Source organism: Psammomys obesus, unplaced genomic scaffold, assembly GCF_907164565.1.
Source record: "Psammomys obesus unplaced genomic scaffold, mPsaObe1.curated_primary_1811, whole genome shotgun sequence".
Taxonomy (NCBI): Eukaryota; Metazoa; Chordata; class Mammalia; order Rodentia; family Muridae; genus Psammomys; species Psammomys obesus.
In genome coordinates this window covers 15,175,362-15,196,119 of record NW_026596095.1, presented here as the reverse complement: position 1 = coordinate 15,196,119, position 20,758 = coordinate 15,175,362, and the positions used below count along the sequence as shown (strand labels likewise).

Sequence of the window (20,758 nt, the reverse complement as noted above, 5' to 3'; positions counted from 1 at the left end):
ATATTATAAAAGTTTTTATCTAAAAATATTATAGATTGTTACTTATCTGACACAGTCTCTATTTTATAGGATATTTTGGGGGAGAAGGGGTTGAGACAGGGTTTCTCTGTGTAGCCTTGGAACTCGCTCTGTAGACCAGGCTGGCCTTGAACTCACATAGATCTGCCTGCCTCTACCTCCCAAGTGCTGGGGTTAAAGGCACGCACCACCACCACCCAAAAGAAAATAAAATTTGGGTAGCATAGCGGTAAGTGAGCCAATGAATATTCTTTGGTGAAGTATTAGGCTATAATCCAACAACTGAATAAGCAACAGTGATGGAAAGTTAAAACTCTATTATGGAACTAAAGGCCTCATTCCTGAGAAAATCCCCCTTTTGTTCCACTGCCACTTGATTGACTTCAGAGGATGTACTCCTCCCATACAAGGTCCCCACTTAGCCCAAACTAGCCTTCATCTACCAATCTTCCTGCCTTGTCTCCTGAGGGCTGGGATTACAAGAATACATCCTCATACCCACCTCATTCACATCTCCTCTTACTCTCCTTTTTTCTTTTCTTTTTTTTTTTTTTATCTCATTTATTTATTTATTTTTGGCCTTCAGATACAACCATAAAGCCATCTCCAAATCAACTACCGACACTCATTAATTTTTTCTTTTTTATATTAATCATCCACTCACAACCATGAAAACACCAATAACCTATATAACTTTGCCTGTTACCAAACCTAACTTCAGATTAAGAAAAAAATACATTAATGAAATTATCAGAAAAAAAGAGGTTAGTGGGAAGAGAACCTACTGAATAATATACTTGACAAGAAGCAGAAAAAGGCTCATTTAAAAAAAGTCAAAATGGATATAAACACTTAAGGTCTGAGAACAATGATGGAATCAGCCACTGAAGAGTTCCTGATACTGACAGCATCCTAAAGCAAAGAGAAGATGAAGAGTTTATGCTAAGGTCAACCACTGGTGCCGATGAGACATTTGCTATGAGTCACTTCACAGAAGAACAGAAAGAGAAGCCAATCATTGGTATTTTAGCTGCAAAAAGTACTATGGAAACACAGTGGAAACACTTTCAAAGTTAGTAAAGAGACAACAGAGGAAGAAGAAAGAACGAGAGGAAACTGCATTTGGAACAGCATCCACAACAGGAAAAATCCAAGGGAAGAGACGGTGGGTTCCCTGATATTCATAGCCCAGCACACTCTCACAGATTACATTCATAGCCCAGTATGCTGAGAAAGTGAAGTTCACCACAGAAAGTTCTTGTTTTCAGAGACTCCTCAGAGAACTCAAGCACAAAGTCTTCATTTCTTGTGTCGAAAGAAAAAGTAGGTGCAGGGCTCAGTGCAGGGATCTTTTGTTCTGGTGAAATCACCTGTCCAGAAAAAAAGAAAATCACTAACTAAAATGTTCTTACTGCATCTTTTTCTACTTGTCTGAATTCTAGTAACCTCTAGAACTAACTATTCTAAGCACATTGTATCACTAGTCAACAGGAAATACAAATCAAAACCACAATTAAAAATTATCCTACTCTAACAAGAATAGTCTGCATAAACAGTATTTTTAATTTACAGAGTTAAGAAATTAGAACCACGTATATTAGCTCACTCATGCCCGCAATTCCAGTAGTCTGGAGGATAAGGCAGAATTACTAAATGTTTGGGGCCAGCATGTAAGTTCCAGGTCAGCTTGGCTACTGATACACTGTCTCAAAAAACAAACAAACAAACAAACAAACAAAAACAACAGGCTGAAGACACGGCTCAGGGTTAAGAGCACTTCCTCTACATTCGTTTGGACCAAAGTTCATACCTCAGTACTCACGTAAACGGAGTAGCCTACAAACAATGACTCCAGCTCTGAAGGAGCCAAAGCCTTCTTCTTGCCTTCTCTACAAGCAGGCATACACACATGGGGGAAGGGAAGAGGAGGGGAGGGGAGGGGAGCCCAAAGAAAACAGAATAGTGTTTACCAGCACTTGGGAATGGTGTTGGGAGATATACAGATAGATACAAGAAATAACAAATAATTTTCTGTGGCACATTGTAGAGAAATTTTATACTACAACATGGCTGCTCTGATCACATCTAAAAACCCTTCTAGGACTACTTGATCTGGCTGGAATACAGACATGCTCTTAACACACACCTTTAATCCCAAACAATGTAGGTAAGATTAGTTGGTAAAGAAAGCAGCCATGTTTGAAAGTAATGTCTAACTGAAAGGCAAAGTGATGGATCAGAAAGATTTGACAGAATAGGATATGTACAACTCACACAAGAACAGAGAGGGAGTGGACTTAAGAGACAGCATTGTAGAGAGCAGGTGATAGGGGAGAAGTTTTACTAGGACAGTTTTACAGAGACAGGTTACAGAAAGATTAAGCTACACATAGGTGAAGAAAGACTAGCCAGAGAATGAGGAGCCAGAAGATTAGAACAGATTGCTAGAGTAGGTTTGAGGCTAAGCAGGACAATTCAGTCAGAAGCTGAGAGAAGCCAGTTTGAATCAGTCAGCTTAGAGAAGAGTTTGAGCTTAAAAGCTGAGTTGAACCAGCCAGCCAGAATTCAGAAAGAGCTAGAAAAGGTTAGCTTTTCACCAGTAAGCCTCTAAGACAACGATTACACCTGGCAAATAAAAGCTACATATAGAGTATAGACAACTATGATTAACATAGTTAAGACAGGTGTGGGAACACATGCCTTTAACCTCAGCCCTCAGGAAGTATAGGTACAGATCTCTGTGAGTTCAGCCTTGTCTACATAGTTTCAAACCAGCCAGAGCTATACAATGAGACCATGCCTCAAAAATGAATGAATGAATAAATGAAGGAAGATCTCAACACTCAAAAAGTCTGAGACAAACCAGATCAGGTGAGAGCCTCCCTGAAGCAGAATGAGTTCAAGCCAGTTTAGGCAACATATGAAGGAAGGCCCTGTCTCAAAATTAAAAAACAAAAACTGACAGGGACAGGATACAGCTCAGAAGTAAGCACTGGCCTAAGGACTATAAGGCCCTAGGTTTAGTCTGCAGCACCACCAAAGAGAAAATTAAGAAAGAATTCAAGTGAAGAAAAAACAGCTCTGGCAGACTGTTTCAAAACACTACCAACTGCACTTAGTGCTACTGGATTATACAGTTTACATAGCTGTAAATGATGTTTGTAACTTGCCCAAAAACCTATTCCTGTTTGACTAATAAAAAGCTGACATACCTGGACAGGGCAAAGGGGGTAGCATGGCTAAGGTTCCTGGGCTTGGAGGGCAGAGAAGATCTTGCGAGGAGACAGCACAGGAAGGAGAGAAGGAAGGAGGCCGCATCTATGGGTTAGGTAGAAAAAAAAAACCACATGGCCGGCATGGAGGAAGGAATGGCCCAGATGAAGAATATAAGCAAGTACCTTGGGATTATGGATGGAAGGTAGACCAGATAGAAATGATTAAAGCAGATGGAATGGGATGTGGGCTGGGAGATATGAGATAGCGTAGGTGGATTTATCTGCGCAGCCCAAGGTGAAACAAGACAATTTCAAAACCTATCAGGAGTCTGTGTCCTTTATTGATTATAATAGCAGGTTAGATAATACTGCCATAATAATTATAGGGCTAATAATATTAGCCCTATACCTTTAAATTAACAACTTAAGGAAGATAAATGTAATGATACCTATTTTACCTTTTCTTAGATTATTATTCTATTTTGTCTGCATGTATGTATGTGTACCACGTGCATGCCTAGTACCCATAGAGGTTAGAAAAGGGCATCAGAGCCCATAAAACTAGAGTTCTGAATGTTTGTAAGCTACCAGGTAGGTGCTGGGAAACAAGTCTAGGTCCTCTGCAAAAGGAACAAGTAATCTTTGCTGCTGAGCCATCTCTCTAGCCCCCACAATAAAGTTTTTAATGTTTCTCGAGTCTAACTGATCAAGCATTGTTTAATTAACTGCTTTTCTTTCTGGTATTTAACAAAATAGTGCTTCTAACATCAGAGATTGATGAAATTCAGAACGTGTCTTAAAGTTCAGGGAACACCCTATGCTAGCAATCCATCACACTTATTGAGAGACACTGTCTTGGGAGGTCTAGTCATTTTGTGACAAACTCGGAATTTCCCTATGTCTATAACTAACATATTAACAATAATTAGAAATATGACAATGGACACGAGTACACAAGTTTCCTCATTTGGTCTCTTTTTTCCTTTGACTGCCTAGAACTCTCTATATAGCCCAGGTTGGCCTTGCACTTAAATGTACCTAGTTCAGCTTCTCAACTGCTGGAATTAAGAGCCATCATACACAGTAAGTTTCTTTTTTTAATAATTCAAACAATAGTGACTACAATTTATAATACACTATTACGAAGAGTAGGAAATAGTGTAGACTTGGCAACACAGAAGAAAAGCAAAGCAAAGCACCCCCTAGAGGAAGGACTAATTATATATAAGCTGATTTAAAGCCACAAACCACAGGCCAGCACATCAGAAAGCATGTGTGCCTTGTGTAGTCTGAGTATAGCTACGATGGTTCTTGTCAGTTTACCCTTGGACTCCTTCAATTTACCCTTGGACTCCTTTTGTATGAGGATTTATAGAATTTGGTACTGACATAGAAAATGACTTGGGATTTTCCATCCCACTACTTTGCCTGCTCTCCCAGAGGCCACACAAGCACCAGGGACCCCAGACAGAAGCGTAGCATAGCCATCATCGGAGAGGTTTCACTCAACAACTGATGGAAACAGATGCAGAGAGCCACAGGCAAACATTAGGTGGAGCTTGGATAATCCTGTTGAAGGCAGGGAGGAAAGATTGCAGGAGCCAGAGGGGTCCAAGACACTATAAGAAAGCCTATAGAATCAACTCTTCTGGCCCCAGAGGGACCCACAGAGAATGAACCGCCAAAAGAGCGTGCGTGGTACTGACCTAGGACCTCCGCACATATGTAACAGCTGTACAGCTTGGTCTTCATGTAGAACTTCTAACAGTGGGAGCAGGAGCTGTCTCTGATTCTGTTGGCCGCCTCTGGATCCCTTTCTAACTGGGCTGCCTCTCCTAGCCTCAATAGAAGATGTACCTAGTTACTACAACTTTATATGCCAAGGCTAGGTGATATCTATGGGAGGCATCCCCTTTTGAAGAGAAAGGGAGAAGGAATGGATTAGGGGTAGAGGTGAGAAAGGACAAGAGGGAATGGAAACTGAGGTCAGAATGTAAATTTAATTAATTAACTAGTAGAAAGAAAGACAAAATTACTTGGGGAGGGGGCTGGAGAAATGGCTCAGGTGTTAAGAGCAGCAATAGCTGCTGGACAGTGGTGGCACATACCTATAATCCCAGCACTAGGGAGGCAGAGGCAGATGGATCTCTGAGTTCAAGGCCAGCCTCATCCACAGCCAGGTCAGCTATGGCTACACAGAGAAACCACAGAAAAAGAAAAAACAAAAAAAACAAAACATTGGCTGTTCCTCCAAAGATATTGAGTTCAATTCCGAGAAATCACACAGTGGCTCACAACCATCTGTAGCGGGATCTGATTCCCTCTTCTGGTATGTATGAAGACAGAGAACGCACATACATAAAATACATGAATAAAAAAATAAACAAAAGAAAGTTGACGTCTGACCTCTGCATGTATGCCAAGCATGTGCACATGTGCACAGATATACACACATACATACACATAAACATACAAACAAATGCAAAAATGTTTTAAAAAAAAAAAGAGAAAAAAAAGAAAGAAAATGACTTGGTGGAATGTAACTATAAAAATGACTTTTACCTGCAAGAAGTCAGTCTGCACACAAGTGCTAGGCAACTCTGCTGTCCAAACACCAGAATTGGTCATGAAGTTTTCACATTCAATGCTATCTGGAAACTGACTGCATCCTAGCTGTAAGCTGTGTCCTCTGACCATTACACCACTAGTAGCCGATCCTTTCACCTGATGTCCTTGAAACTCAACAGGCTACAGGTAAATTATTAAAAATAAGAATGTCATAAGTATATGACATGTATTTATAATATATACAATAGAAATATTCCTCCTTATTATATACTAATGTATTGTAAGCCCTTTGAGTGCACAGAACTTTTTGCTTCATCTAAGAATCACCACTATTTAATAGTGTCTGTCATACAGAAAGCAATCAAACAAACACAAAATAAAAAAAGAGGGAAGAGAAGAAATGAAGCAGCACTTTGCTGGAGTAGTCTGTAAATGGTCAGGCTTAACTACGAAGCAGAGCACAGGATTTCGGCAACTCTATACCTGTGAAGGGTATGACTGCAATGCAGACTTACTCCCTCAGAGACTTCATTACGTCCTGTCTCTCAAATGGCTTTCTCTGCTGCCCCCTTGAGGATTTTAACATTTTTACTCCACATAGGGTAACAATGCCCACCCAAGACATGGGAAAATAAAATAGCTAAAAAGGCCAAAAGAATGTCCATAAAGGATTTATTTCTAATGTATGAATTAACAAAATGAAAACTATACATACTCTGAATCTACTGTTACTTAATAATAAAGATTCTAAAGCTCATTTGAAAGGAAAATCAAACCTAAATGTTTTTATAACAGAACTTCAGTTGAAAAATTATTTTGTATTGCTGGGAATGGAAACCAGAGATTCATACATGTAAGGCAAGTGTTCTGTTACTTTTCATGACCGCATCCTGAAACTATTCTTCTATATTTAAAAACATACACATTTTAACAAAAACAAATCTTGATAAACTTTAAATATTCTACCTACCTACATTTGCTTTACTCAATGGGAATCTTCTAAGTGCCTGGTTCTGTGAAATCACATAGAATTCTTCCAGTGATAGAATGGGACTTTAGGATCACAATCTTTTATTTACAAACTCAACCATACATGTGCTACCTGTCATTTTTTCCAGATATTTTATTTTGTATAACGGATATTTCACCTGCCTGCATGTCTGTGCACTACATGAGTACAAGGACTTTGGAAGCCAGAAAGGATGTCAAATCTGGAACTAGAGTTACAGTTGATTTTTAGTTGCTATGTGGGTGCTAGGACTTAAACGTGGGTCCTTTGCAAGAGCCCCTTGTCTACCAATTTTTGATGTACATTAAGTAGCACTACTTAAATATCTGTATACATTTTGTCAGAAATAGAACAGTGTAGAACACATGGTAAAGCTGTAGAGAAACTCATTTTGTTCATCACAGAACATGCTTTGTGGCCAGCCTCTAGAGCTTTATTTACATATTAAAGTAGTCCATTAAGACGGAAAGTAAGATGAAATGAAGTCAAATGAAGCATTTCTTTGTTCCAAACCTATCTGCTAAAAAGGGCAGTGCCATGAGAACTGTCCCACCAAAAATGCTAAGAGTATCTGAGAAAAACCAATCTTGATGACTTAGTTAATAACTTCAATTCATCCTAATTAGCACAATTTTTTCTCAGATTGCTACCATTGTTTCTAAACTGCTGAACAAGGTCTTCCAGAATGCCATGGTAGTCATGGGAGTCTCTACCAAATGAAACAGTAACACACATCATCTCTGGACACCAAACTAACTCAAGGACAATTTCAACATCTGGCCTCACTATAGTCTTTCAGTGACATGTCTCTCATTGTTTTGAGATTTTTAATTTTTAAAAAAATATATAATTTCATGTGCATGGGTATTGTGTCTGCATGTATGTCTGTATACCATGTGTGTGCCTGATGACCTTGGAGGCCAAGAGAGAGCCTCAGATCCTGCTAGAACTGGAGTTACACTCAGTTGTGAGTCACCTGGGAAGTCTGGAAGAATAACCACTGTTCTGAGCCATCTTTTCAGCCCCTTTTAAAGTTTGGGACAGGATCACACCATGTAGACATGACTGCCCTAACCCACTATGTAGCTTGCATAGGCCTCAACTATGCAGCAACTCTACTTATGTCTCCTTCTGTCTCCTGCCAGCCAACATTAGTTTTCAGGTGGAGCTCAGTTTTTAAACACTGCCATTTGTCAGTTTAGACAACTGCAATTATCACAAGGAAAATCAATGCGGAACAAGAAGTAGAATAGTGTCTCACTTACTCTACTCTGAGGTCAAAGTGCCGTATAATACCTCATAGGGGCATATGCATTCATGGCTGTGTTTACTTGATAATAAATTGGTGAGTTACTAGTACACACGTACTTACCATCATTCATGGCTAGTATTCAACAAATGGACTAGTATACATTTCTTTTGGCCAAGAAATGAAATAAAGAAAAATAGCTCAATTATGAGGAGAGTCATAGATCCGTGGAGATAACCTAGAACCCTGACAATGCAGCCACTTCTGATGAAAACTGATAGACTAAGATCAGAAAGGAGAGGAGGACCTCCCCTATCAGTGGACTTGGGGAGGGGCATGCATGCAGAAAGGGGAGGGAGGGCAGGATCGGGAGGGGAGGAGGTAGGGGCTTATGGGGGGATACAAAATGAATAAAGTGTAATTAATAAAAATTAAAAAAAAAAGATTAAAAAAAAAAAAAGAATGTTTGGGCCCTTCTGTATTGCTACAATTCCAGCATAAATTACAGAACACTATTGTGCTGGCTACTTTTATGTCAGCATGACACAAGTCAGAGTCAGCAGAGAGGAGGTACCTCAGTTGAGGAAATGCCACTATCAAGACTGGACTGTAAGCTGGGAGCAGTGGCGTGTGCACTTTGAGGAGGACTGTGGAAGAACTCTGGAACTTTAGGCTGGAAAAGCCACTGAGTGTTCAATGCTCAGTGGGCTGTTCTGTAGCAGCTTGGAAAATATTGAGAGCAGTGTAGACAACAGAGGCCTGGTTTTAAGTTTCAGAGTGAAGCAGACTGTACCAGTGCATTTGTGTAAAGAATCTGTGGTATCTTGTCAGCTGGGGCTGAAGAATCAGCTGTGATCAACAAAGGACCAGAACCACTAAGGTAAAACTGCTTTGAGAGACAATGAGTGCTGGCCAGCTGGGGCTGAAAATCAGCTGTGTTTAAGAGGCCAGCATCACTGAGGTGAAATGGTCTGGGAAGTGTTTCCGCAAAGACAGCACACAGAAGCTGTGTTCACGAGGTGGCCAGTTGTACCTTGTGCTGGCAGCTGAACTTGCTAGAATAAGAACCACCTAGCTGGTACTGGTTTTGAAGGCATGAAGGGGTCACAAAGAACAGCTGAGGCTTGGAACTGTGAGAGGCCAGGAGAGGACATGGGTGAGGGTGCAGCCTCAGTAGCACCTGAAGGCCCAGGACTGAAGAGGTTGTGCAGAGAAGTTAAGGCCTGGCACCATAAACAGAGCCTATGAGAGGCTATTGATAAAAGTGCAACCCAGTCTCAGCAAGAGACCCCAGAACTTCGGAGATGCCAGTACCATAGGATGTCCACTAAGAACAGCAGCAGGTGTGAAGTGAAACAGACATAAGCCTACATGACAAGCTGTGTGTGCTCAGAGGGTGGCGCCCGAGAAGTGAGACAGGCCCCTTGGAGGAATCCAGATCATGAGTGAATCTCTGATACTGGACATTGAGTTATTTATAGTTGGAGTTTTGCTTTACTTTGCTTGTGACTGTCCTGGTTCTTCCCTCTTGAGGTAAGGAAGTCTTTAACCTTGTATTGATTTCATAGGAGCCCATAGCTAAAAGACTGAACTTTTAAGGAGTCTATGGATTTTTAAAAAGGCAGATTTTAAGATGTTTGGCTATGGGACTTCTCAAGTTTATAAAAATGTCTTATATTGTGATGTTTATATTGTGTGATTTTGGGGATGAACAAGAAAGGAAAGGTTGTAGCTTATCAGTGATGCATTTGTGTATCAATTGACAAGGGGTCAGTTTTTCTGCTTAGTTTTGTCAACTTGATACAAGCTAGAGTCATCAGAAAAGAGAAAGAGCCTCAACTGAGAAAAATGCTTCTATAATAGTGGTTCTCAAACTATGGGTCTTGACCCCTTGGGGTTTGCATGATCCTTTAGGTGACAGTGGTCACCTCAGACTATCAGGAAACACAGATATTTACATTATAATTCATAAGAGTAGCCAAATTACAGTTACTAAGTAGCAACAAAAATAATTTCATGGTTGGAAGTAACCGCAACATGAGGAACTGTATTAAAGGGTTGTAGTATTAGGAAGCTTGATAGCCACTGCTCTTTAAGATCAACTATAGAAAAGTTTAAGTAGAAATTCATGAGGGAGGGTCAAAACTACTGTGGATGCTGCACTCTTGGATTCTGTAAGAAAGCAGGCTGAAGCTGGGCAGTGGTGGTGCACATATACAGAAACCTCGTCTCGAAAAATCAAAACAAAACCAAGCTGAGCGTTCTATGAGGAGCAAGCCTATAAGCAGCACCTCTCCGTGGCCTCTGTATCAGCTCTTGCCTCCAGGTCTTGCCCTGTATGAGTTCCTGTCCTGACTTCCTTCAATGATAGACTATGATGTGGAAGTCAAAGATCTGGCTGTAGGGCATTTTCTTAGTGATTAATGGGAAATAACGCAGGCCACTGTGAATAGTGTCACCCTGAGCTGGTGGTCCTGGGTTCTATAAGGAGACTGAGCAGGCTAAAAGGAGCAAGTCAATAAGCACCACTCCTCCACAGCCTCTGCATCAGCTCCTGCTTCTAGCTTCCTGCCCTGGCTTTCCCAGAAATGAACTGTTGGCCTGAAACGTAAGCTGAAATAAACCCTTTCCTCCCCTAGTTGCTTTTGGTCATAGTGTTTTGTCATAGCAATAGTGACCCTAACACAATTCTTATCAGCTATATGACATAAATGATACCTAAATACATAAATACCAGAAAGGGGGCAGAGAAGAGATAGCAGTGAAAAAGTATAGTCAAAGTATATGCTGTACACATATGAAAACATCACTATTTTCTATATCAGAAAAACAGTAGCTTAGAGAGAAATACATATGTACCTGCTGAGAAGGCCGATGCTCATGTGGACACTCTAGCAGAGCATGTGAAACTATGGCAGGTGAGTTCCTGGCTGGAATGGAAGAATTAAGCAGCCTTATTTACCATTAAGCATCACAGTGTTTCCAAATAAACATTTACTTCTAAAACTTTAAAAAGTAACGTCTTGCTAATCATTTTATCTCGAGTGTGAGTAAAGGTTCAGTGGACTAATCTGAATAGGCTGGTATATTCTTAAGACAAAAAATTCAATATACTTAAAATAAAAACATTACTGGTTACTTTCTTTAAAAAAATAAGACCAAATGTAGCCATACGCCTTTAATCCCAGTACTCAGAAATGAGAAGTGGATAGAAGGGCAGCCTAGTTTACATTGAATTCCAGGGCAGCCAGCGCTAAATGGAGAAACCCTCTCAAGTAGATAGATCAGACACACAGACAGGCAGTCAAACAGATAAGATTTCATTCTTTGCATGAATATTTGTCTATACACACATGCATGTTAGGTGCCTACAGAGGCCAGGAGCCAGATCTAAATCCTCTGCAAAAGCAGCAAGCTCTTAACTGCTGAGCCATCTCTCCAGCTCCCTTACTGGTCACTATGTCTCAGTGGGGATATGTGTTTGCATTTTTTTTGTCAACCTATTTTAGAAAATAATATACTCTAAGCCAGCATGCTGGCACACACCTGTAATCCCAGCACTCAGGGAGGCAGAGGTAGGGGCATCTGTGTGAGTTGAAGGCTAGACCGTTCTACAAAGCCAGTCCAGGACAGCTAAGGCTACACAGAGAAACCCTATCTTGAAAACCCAAAAATAAAATAAAATAATATAATATAAATTTAAAAATAATATAAACCAATAGACAATCACCTATAATATGAATGTTAAAACTGAAGTATTTCCCAATTGCTAAGAATAAGAAAGCTAATAAAACCATTACACTATTATTATGAACAACATGGGTAAAGGGGGACAGAGAACCAGTCTATCCAAACCTATCTTAAATCCACCTGACTTTAACTGAGACCTAAAGCAAGGTTAAGCTGAAGGACAGAAGCGGGTGTGAAAACAAAAGCAGGGTATGAGGCTGACGGGGTGGCAGATCCACAGCACAGACACAGTCCCAAAAAGACAACACTCTGCCTTATTTTATACTGCACACACAAGTCTTTTTTATTTAGTAGCAAATTTAGGACCACAACTTTCACATTTGTGTGGTTTTATTGATGATTTCACTATTTTCAAGTCCCCTAGAGTTAGTGCTATCTCGTGTTAAGTGAATGACAGTTGTAATGTCTGCTGCAGAGAAAATATGTCTGGATCATTTTGATTATGTACAAGTCGTAGTGTTGCTGGCTATGAGTTCGATGCTAATAAGGAAAAATTTTATAAATAAAGAGGATTTTAAGTAAAGACACAATTGTGTGTTGATGAGTAGATGAAAATGTTCTGGACAGAGGTGTGCAGGACACCAACCTTACATGTCTCATGTGGCCAAGGATTCAACAGTTTGGTGCTTAAGCTCATCACAGAACAGTGTGAAGCAACTATGATCCTCTTCTAACTTGACAAAAAAATCATTTTCTCAAAATAAAATTCTACATTTCCAAATCTTCATATTACAAAGCTATACTCTTATTTTGGTTTATAAACCAGTTACACCTACTCATTTTTTCAATTAAAATTTTTATTTTGTTTTAGAAAATACGCTATAGGCACTATCAAACAACCACAGTTCAAAGAATTTTAGAATGTATAGTAATTTACTCCTACTTTTAGAAAAAATGACTTGAGATATCCAAATAAGGATTTCTTTAACGTTGGGTATCAGAGTATTGTTCATTTACCTTCATATGTTATAGATTAGTAGGTGCTATATTGCAGGGTATAGAGCTATACAGCAAGATGCTGTCTTCAAATGTATACACATGCCTGATGGTGGTGGCACAGGCCTTTAATCCCAGCACTTGGGAGACAGATGCAGGCAGATCTCTGTGAATTTGAGGCCAGCCGGGTTTACAGAGTGAGTTCCAGGACAGCCAGAGCTACACAGAGAAACCCTGTCTCAAAAACAAAACAGACAACAACAAAAATCACACACACACATAAACTGGGTGGTGGTGCATGCCTTCAAACCCAGTACATAGGAGGCAGAGGCAGTCAGATCTCTGAGTTTGAAGCCAGCTGGTCTACAGAGCAAATTCTAGGATAGTGCAGACTACAAACAGAAACCCTATCTTGAAAAACCCAAACAACTAACAAAAAAACCAAACATACATATGCCACAAATATCATAAAGGATTAATATTGCCAACACATTTTAAAAAATTATTATAAGAATAAAAAGACCAAAGCCCATTTAAAAAATGAAGAGTTCATGAAAACGGCAGGATTATGACGTCTAAGAGGAGAGGCTCCAGTCACCTACTAATGTGACTTAGGAAGGACATGTGAACTTTACACAAGTAACAGTTTTTTGTGGACTATATCACTGTAACAATTTGGCAAATATCTGGTAAGCACTGTGGAATTTGGGGAGTAAAATACACTGACATCTTGAGTCAGGGCCCTTTCACACTGTAGGATTAAAGAAATATTACAGAATGGAGCAGAGGGCAGTCTTATACCGCAGACTTGGGATGGGGTATAGACATGTAAATGGAAAGCACTGCAGGTTTGGGTTAGTATGCTTAACCTGAACGTATCCTTGCTTATACCTGTCAATGTGTGTTCTGCATATTCCCAGGGCATTTCAAGGTTACTGTTCAATAAACAGAGGAACTGCGGTAGGAAGACGTACTCTTCATTATATTAGCCTCTATTAGAGTTAGCATTACAAAATATATGGATTACACTGTGTAATCCTTGCCCTGTTTGTTGAGGGAGGGTCTTACACAGCCATGTTGGCCTCAAACTCACTACACAACTGCAAAAACTTTGAGTTCTCCTTGTATTGTCTCTACAATGGCTGAGGCACCACATATGTAAATGTCTAATACAGCAGGACAGTAATAATCTTCCCTTCCATTGGGCTACAAAGGGAAACATCCAAAACAAGACAGGTGACTCTAACCTTTAGGACTGTTATCTGGGTCTCCTCTGCACCAAACTTCTTGTGGAAAGGCATGCTTTTTCTTCAGTATTGCCAAGCTTCCTAATGCTGTATTATGCTCAGACTGTGACTTTAAAACAGACATGTTATTTATTACTTCAGAAAGTTCTGAAGAATTTCTAGAAGTAGCACAGGATTGCTGTTTTCTCTGTGTAGTTTCCACTTCAAAAAGATCACAGGGCATACTTCTAATCCTTCCTAATTCTTCAGATTCAGAAATATATGCTTCACTGCCTTTGTACACAGGATGTTTTGTTCCCACAGGATACAATAAAGAACTAGAAACTTGGGTGTTAGATTTATCTAGTTCACAAAATTCTGAGTGATTCTGAGTGGTAGTCAATGACTGGATATCAATGCCGCTGTTAGAGACTGGCAAAAACACCTGCTCAGCATTTTTGTCTACGTGACTTCCCAACATAAAAGGCTGAGACCAAGTACCTTCTGAGAATAGGTCACTGTTTTCAGGAGCCGGATTAGTGACTGTGTTTAAAGGATAAGGAATATGTAAGCTTGTATCTGTACCTCTGGAGTTATTTGAAGGTGAAACAATACCATCATTAATGCCATTCCTTTGAATAGATTTATTAGCATCTTCTTTGCTGTGTCCTGGTGCATCCTCATTCCACTCCAGTGATGAGTCCAAACTGCTCCCTGTGTCACCACACTGCTCCTCTATCGTTTTTCCAGTGTCTGCATCTTCATACAGTCCTGCATAAAAACCCACACACGTTCTATCACAAAATTCTGACAACAGAGTCTTGTTAGCAGGAAGCATCTCTTTAGGCTCGTCACTGGCAGACGGTGGAAGTAACAAGCGTTTCTGTGTGATTTCTTGGCAGCCTATATCCCCACAGCTCTTCTGAACACACAGATCATCTGTAAGCAAAATCTCCTTTTCCCAACTCTCTGAGTCCTGGGAAACTTTGCTATCTTCTTGCGATGCCTCATCAGTGTCACTGGTCTCAAAGTTGCTCAGATTAAAAGAAACTTCCAGAAATGGTTGCAGAGGATTATGAAGAGTATTCATACTTACTCTATCAGCATAACTTTCAGCAGCCATGTCGACAATGTCATCTGAAACTTTAGAATTGTTACTTACAGAACACTCAGTTTCACTTTGTTTTTGTTCCATTTCTGGCGATGGTGACACTGGTCTGTACTCTGCTTCCAGCGCTGCATTTGCCCCCTCGAGACTTTCTCCAGTGCAAGGCGACCCCTCCATACACATCTGGTCATTCTGATTAAACGATACTTTGCTACTGTTCTGAATGTCACATTCTGGTAATAAATCGACATTTTCTTTACTGTTACAGCTGACCAGTAAGCTGCTTTTCTCATAGAACGAAGGTGCTGGGTTTTCTTCCTGATTCTTGTACTGGCAATTATTATCTACTGGTTTGTTTTCACTGTACAATTCTATGTTATCAGTACATGTTTCAAAGAGCTCTGACTTTTTTGGTACCAAAAGTTCAGAAAAATTAAAAATGTTCACATCTTTTTGGGCTTCTGGTTTGTCCTCTGTATCATTCTCATCTCTAGCAGAACAAGGAGGCGATCTCTGTGAGGATAAATACATGGTCCACCGGCTTGTAGTCCTTGTGGGATTTTCTGACTGTAGCTCACAGCCTAAACTCCCTGTGCTCTGTGTCTCAGCATATTTTTCCTTCGGCTGGGAAGTACCCTCTAAACATACCTGTGGCCATCCGTTAGGAAAACGTCCTGTAATCTCACAATGCAGATCACTACTCTTGTTACTTGAGCTGGATTTCAGAAGCGCTAATATCTGTGCTTTGCTTCTGAGGTTTTGTGAAACTCCAGGGCAGTGAGAGTCGGAACTATTTCTTCTCATGGGCTCTTTGGCCAATAAAGAGTTTAAATGTTGGGCTTCAGAACTGACAGGAAAGCAAAAATTGTCCTCTTTACCTAGAGTGTCTGAGTTAATCCTCAAGGATGAAGAGACAAGCGAAAAAGGCCTGTTGTTTCTCTCTCTGTTCCTGAAAGTGGCAATATTCTCACTGCCTGCTGATGTATGATTTATATCTTTCTGACCAACAGTAGAAAACAAAGGAAGTGTGCTAGAGAATGAGGGAGGAAATGTCGAGCCAGGCTTCATATCACCAAGTGAGGCAGCCAATTCACCATGTTCTGTAACAGTCACTGTCTTTGGTACCTTATATGGTCTTTGAAAACCCTAAACACATTAAAACAATCGTTAGTTATACAATTATTTCTAAGAAAATTTTAAAATCAATTTGCTAAAAAGAATATGTATGCTTTGCCTAAGGTATATAATATTTTAAAATTTGCTAAATTAAAATATAAACTTTGTTGGATTTTTTTGTTTTGTTTTGTTTTTGAGACAGGGTTTTTTTGTAGCCGTGGTTGTCCTGGCTTACTTTGTGGACCTGGCCTTGAACTCACAGAGATCTGACTGCCTATGCCTCCCTGAGTGCTGGGATTACAGGTGTGTACCACCATGCCTGGCTATAAATGTAACTAAACTTAACAATATTTGTGAGTGCTGGGATTAGAGGTGTGCACTACCACGCCCAGCTATAAAAACTTTCTTTCTTTCTTTCTTTCTTTCTTTCTTTCTTTCTTTCTTTCTTTCTTTCTTTCTTTCTTAAACTTAACAATATTTGTGAGTGCTGGGATTAGAGGTGTGCACTACCACGCCCAGCTATAAAAACTTACTTTCTTTCTTCCTTCCTTCCTTCCTTCCTTCCTTCCTTCCTTCCTTCCTTCCTTCCTTTTTTAATATTTATTTATTTATTATGTATACAGTGTCCTGCCTTCATGTGTCCCTGCACGCCAGAAGAGGGCACCAGATCTCACTATAGATGGTTATGAGCCACCATGTGGTCGCTGGGAACTGAACTCAGGACCCTTGGAAGAGCAGCCAGGGCTCTCAACCTCTGAGCCATCTCTCCAGCCCTAAACTTTCTTTAGTGAGACTTTTCTAACTTGCATTTACTTTGTTACCTAAGTAAACTATGAAGCACCATTTAAATAGCAACCTATGGTAAAAACTTACTAGTTTCAAAAATAACTTGATAACTATACACTGAAATATTAGTTTCCACGCAGGAACTTACAGTTGCCTTCCTTTTTAAGCCAGAGGGCTGACACCCAAGAGACCGGCTGGAGGATGTAACTATCCTCGGGCCTGACTCCAGTGCTTCCGCAGGGCCACCAGGTTTAACAGCTCTGCTTCCAGCAGCCTTAGCCTCCTCAACTGTGATTAAGTATCGCTCACTTTCCAAGTCATCTCCAGGCTTCACCTACATTTTAAAGAATAAACATCAAAATTGCATTCAGGTGATTTTATATATACCATATATGGCAGCAGGCTCCCTAGCAATGAACAAAATCATTCAATGAACATTCAACGAAACTGGAAAAAAAAAAAAAAATCAATCATCAAATCCCTCAACTTTTGATTACTATGTACTAGCTAACCATCCAAAACACAGACAAAAAAAGGATAATAATGCAATAAAAACTCACTAATTTATTTATTCAGCAGTATATACTGTGGTGCTACTGAAGCCCTTTGTCACATGCTATGAACACAAAGACAAGCAGAATGCTTTCTTTCACTTAGTTCACTTAGAATCCATACAACTACATGCAATTTTAGTTTTGTTTTGCTTTTTTTTTTAATTTATTTTATTTTATGTGTGAAGGTGTCAGATTCCTTGGAATTGGTGGTACAGACAGTTGTGAGCTGCCATGTGGGTGCTGGGAATTGAACCCGGGTCCATTTGGAAGAGCAGATAGTACTCTTAACCACTGAGCCATCTCTCCAGCCCCTGCTTTTCTGTTTTTTGAGACAGGATTTTTCTGTGAATCCTTGGCTGTCCTGGACTCGCTTTATAGACCAGACTGGCCTTGAACTCACAGATATCCACCTGCCTCTGCCTGCCTTCCTGAGTGCTGGGATTATAGGAGTGTGTCACCACACCCAGCTCTAAATGCAATTTTCTAAAAAGCGAAAGCTGTTAGTTCTCAATTCTGTATCCTTATAAATGTATGTGAATTACAACTTCATAATTATCATAAGTATTGTTAAATTTAGTAACATAATCATATTACCTAGAAAAGGGGACATTGCATAGTCATTTTATTAACTTGACACCAACTCTAGGGTAAAATACTAAGATTACCAACTTAGAAAATACATTTTAGGCTGGGCATGATGACAAACACCTTTAATCCCAGTGCTTGGAAGACAAAGGTAGGTGGATCTCTGTGAGTTCAAGCCCAGTCTGAGTCTAGGATAGCCAGGGCTATTACACAGAGAAATCCTGTCTCAAAATAACAAAAAAAAAAAAAAAAAAAAAAAGGAAAGAAAGAAAATAATTTTTATCCTATTAAATAACAGTAGCTACATTAATTAAGCACCTACTAACAAAATAGGTCTTCTCTCCTAGACCCCCTTTTCATAAATCTGAAAGAACATCCACTATTCATGACACAAGACTTCATAGCCAAGTATCCACACAGAGATATTAATGGTATGACATTATATTAGGTAATGTCTGATCTCCAGAACAACACTGATCTCCGTTTCCAGTTGAAGAGTGGACACGGGTCGTGGGCTGCATAGGAGGTGTTCAGAGTCTGAAAGGAGCCCAGAGCAGTTCTAATGTCTGCAATTTCTTTCCATCTTCAAACACAAGAAAAACAAAAAAATTGTATATGAGAAAATACTTAAATGGGAATAATTTCACAAAGACTGCCACACCACTGTGTGAAGTCTAATGACAGAACTCAGCGGTGGAACATAGACCTCATATGAATGAAGCCTTCACTTCCATCCCCAGCACAACAAAATCTCACCTAACAGAAGCCAATTCTAGAGTCACATCCTGGGTTTGAATATGAGCCATCACCATCCATGTTGATCCTATGAGCATCAACATGCTACTAAATCTTTTGTGCTGCACTGCTAATGTAAAAGCATCATAACATTGTCATAAAAATTCAAATTAGATAAAGGCTGTTAGCACAAGGTACTAATAAATAAACAATAATACCACCTATTATCAGCATCAACACTATGACTAAACCATTAACAAGTCATAAACAAGTATCTAAGTAAATTTATAAATTTCAAGGAAGTAATGTAAATCATTAAAATACCTCAAGGCCCTTAAGAAACAGACTTTCCAAACATGCTCCTTTGTCATCATATAAAATTGCCTGTTTAAAACAAGATCAAAGTTAAAAATTTTTTCTTTGTGTTTCTTGGAATCTTTAATAGCAAATCAAAATTTGTCATGTAAGTAACTCATACAAGACAGGAATTATAAACATTCTGTAACTTGTATTTAACAGTATTTCTATTTCAAGTGCACTGAGCATGAGTGCTGAGACACCGTGTAAGAAATGTAAGGACTCTTGTGCTGCGGAGATGGCGCTGTTAGTAAAGCAAAGGACCTGGAGTCAGTCCCCAGCATTTATGCAAAGCTTGCTGTGGGCCTGTAGGAGGGGAGGGAGACAGAGAGACAGGAGAGGCCAGTATAGCAAGCCAGTGAGCTCTGGGTTCAGTGCAGGAGACAGCCAGGGTGGACCTCTGACCTCTACACACACCCCTGCACACACACACCTAAAGAAAGAAATTAAAAACTTGATTCCAACCAGGAAGATACTTGAACGGAATATTGGGAAGGGAACAGAATTGGAATGCACTGAGTGGGGCCAGTAGGAAATGAGATCAGGGGCAGGAGAGATGGCTCAGTGGTTAAGAATGCTTGCTTCCACATGTGAGTTCTTTTCCCAGCACCCATGTCAGGTGTCTCACAATTGCCTGTAACTCTAACTCCAAAGTCCTCTTTGCAAGTTTTTAAAAATAAAATTAAAAAATTTTGAAAGCCAGATGTAGTGGTACACGTCTTTAATCCAGCACTTGGAAGGCATAGGCACGTGGATCTCTGTGAGTTCAAGGCCAGGCTAGTCTATATACAAAGAGGCTGTCTCAAAAGTAAATAAATAAATAAATAAATAAATAAATAAATAAATAAATAAATGAATGAATGAATGAATAAATAAATAAATGTGATAGGTTTATATAAGTTGAAATTGCTGGCTTAAGGCAAAGCTGTTTTTTTTTTTTAACAAATTAAATATTGTTTAAAATACAGTTAATTACCTCTTCCCTACTGAAAAGCTTTCTTTAGTGATAACTTTATAACAATGGTTCTTAACCTGTGGGTTGAGACCCCATTGACAAACCTCTATCTTCAAAGATATACATTACAATTCGTAACACTAGCAAAATTAAAAAAGCTATGAAGGAGCAACCAAAATAATTTTATGATTGCCGGTCACAATATGAGAACTATGTAAAAGGGTCACAGAGTTTGAGAACCATTGCTTTAAAATGACAGAGAAGCAGAATAAAGACAGAATGTGAAAAGCCTTCACTTAAGAGCACATATTTGATCAAGAGGTTGTAATTGTCAGTAGTATGCACACAACCAAGTTTCTGTAATATGTTAATATTTAAAAAGACTTAGCTACAGCCAGGTTGTGGCAGCACATGCTTTAATACCAGCATTTGGGAGGCAGAAGCAGCAGGATCTCTGAATTTGAGGCCAGACTGGTCTAAAGAGCGAGTTCTAGGACAGCTAGGGCTACAAAAAGAAACCTTGTCAGAAGAAGGAAGGAAAGAGGGAAGGAAGGAAGGAAGGAAGGAAGGAAGGAAGGAAGGAAGGAAGGA

General features: G+C 39.6%; 1 protein-coding gene across 1 annotated transcript in view; it reads right to left on the bottom strand.

Annotated features, from left to right (window-relative positions):
• The window catches only part of Zgrf1 (zinc finger GRF-type containing 1), a 62,400-nt gene that overhangs the window by 38,659 nt on the left and 2,983 nt on the right, over positions 1–20,758 (bottom strand). The window contains exons 4-9 of the mRNA XM_055628296.1: positions 19,180–19,239; positions 17,130–17,315; positions 14,473–16,225; positions 10,919–10,989; positions 5,796–5,981; positions 1,265–1,388 (exon numbers count right to left, since the gene is read on the bottom strand). Of these exons, the coding sequence (XP_055484271.1) occupies positions 1,265–1,388; positions 5,796–5,981; positions 10,919–10,989; positions 14,473–16,225; positions 17,130–17,315; positions 19,180–19,239 (2,380 nt within the window). The remainder of the gene's footprint in view (positions 1–1,264; positions 1,389–5,795; positions 5,982–10,918; positions 10,990–14,472; positions 16,226–17,129; positions 17,316–19,179; positions 19,240–20,758) is intronic.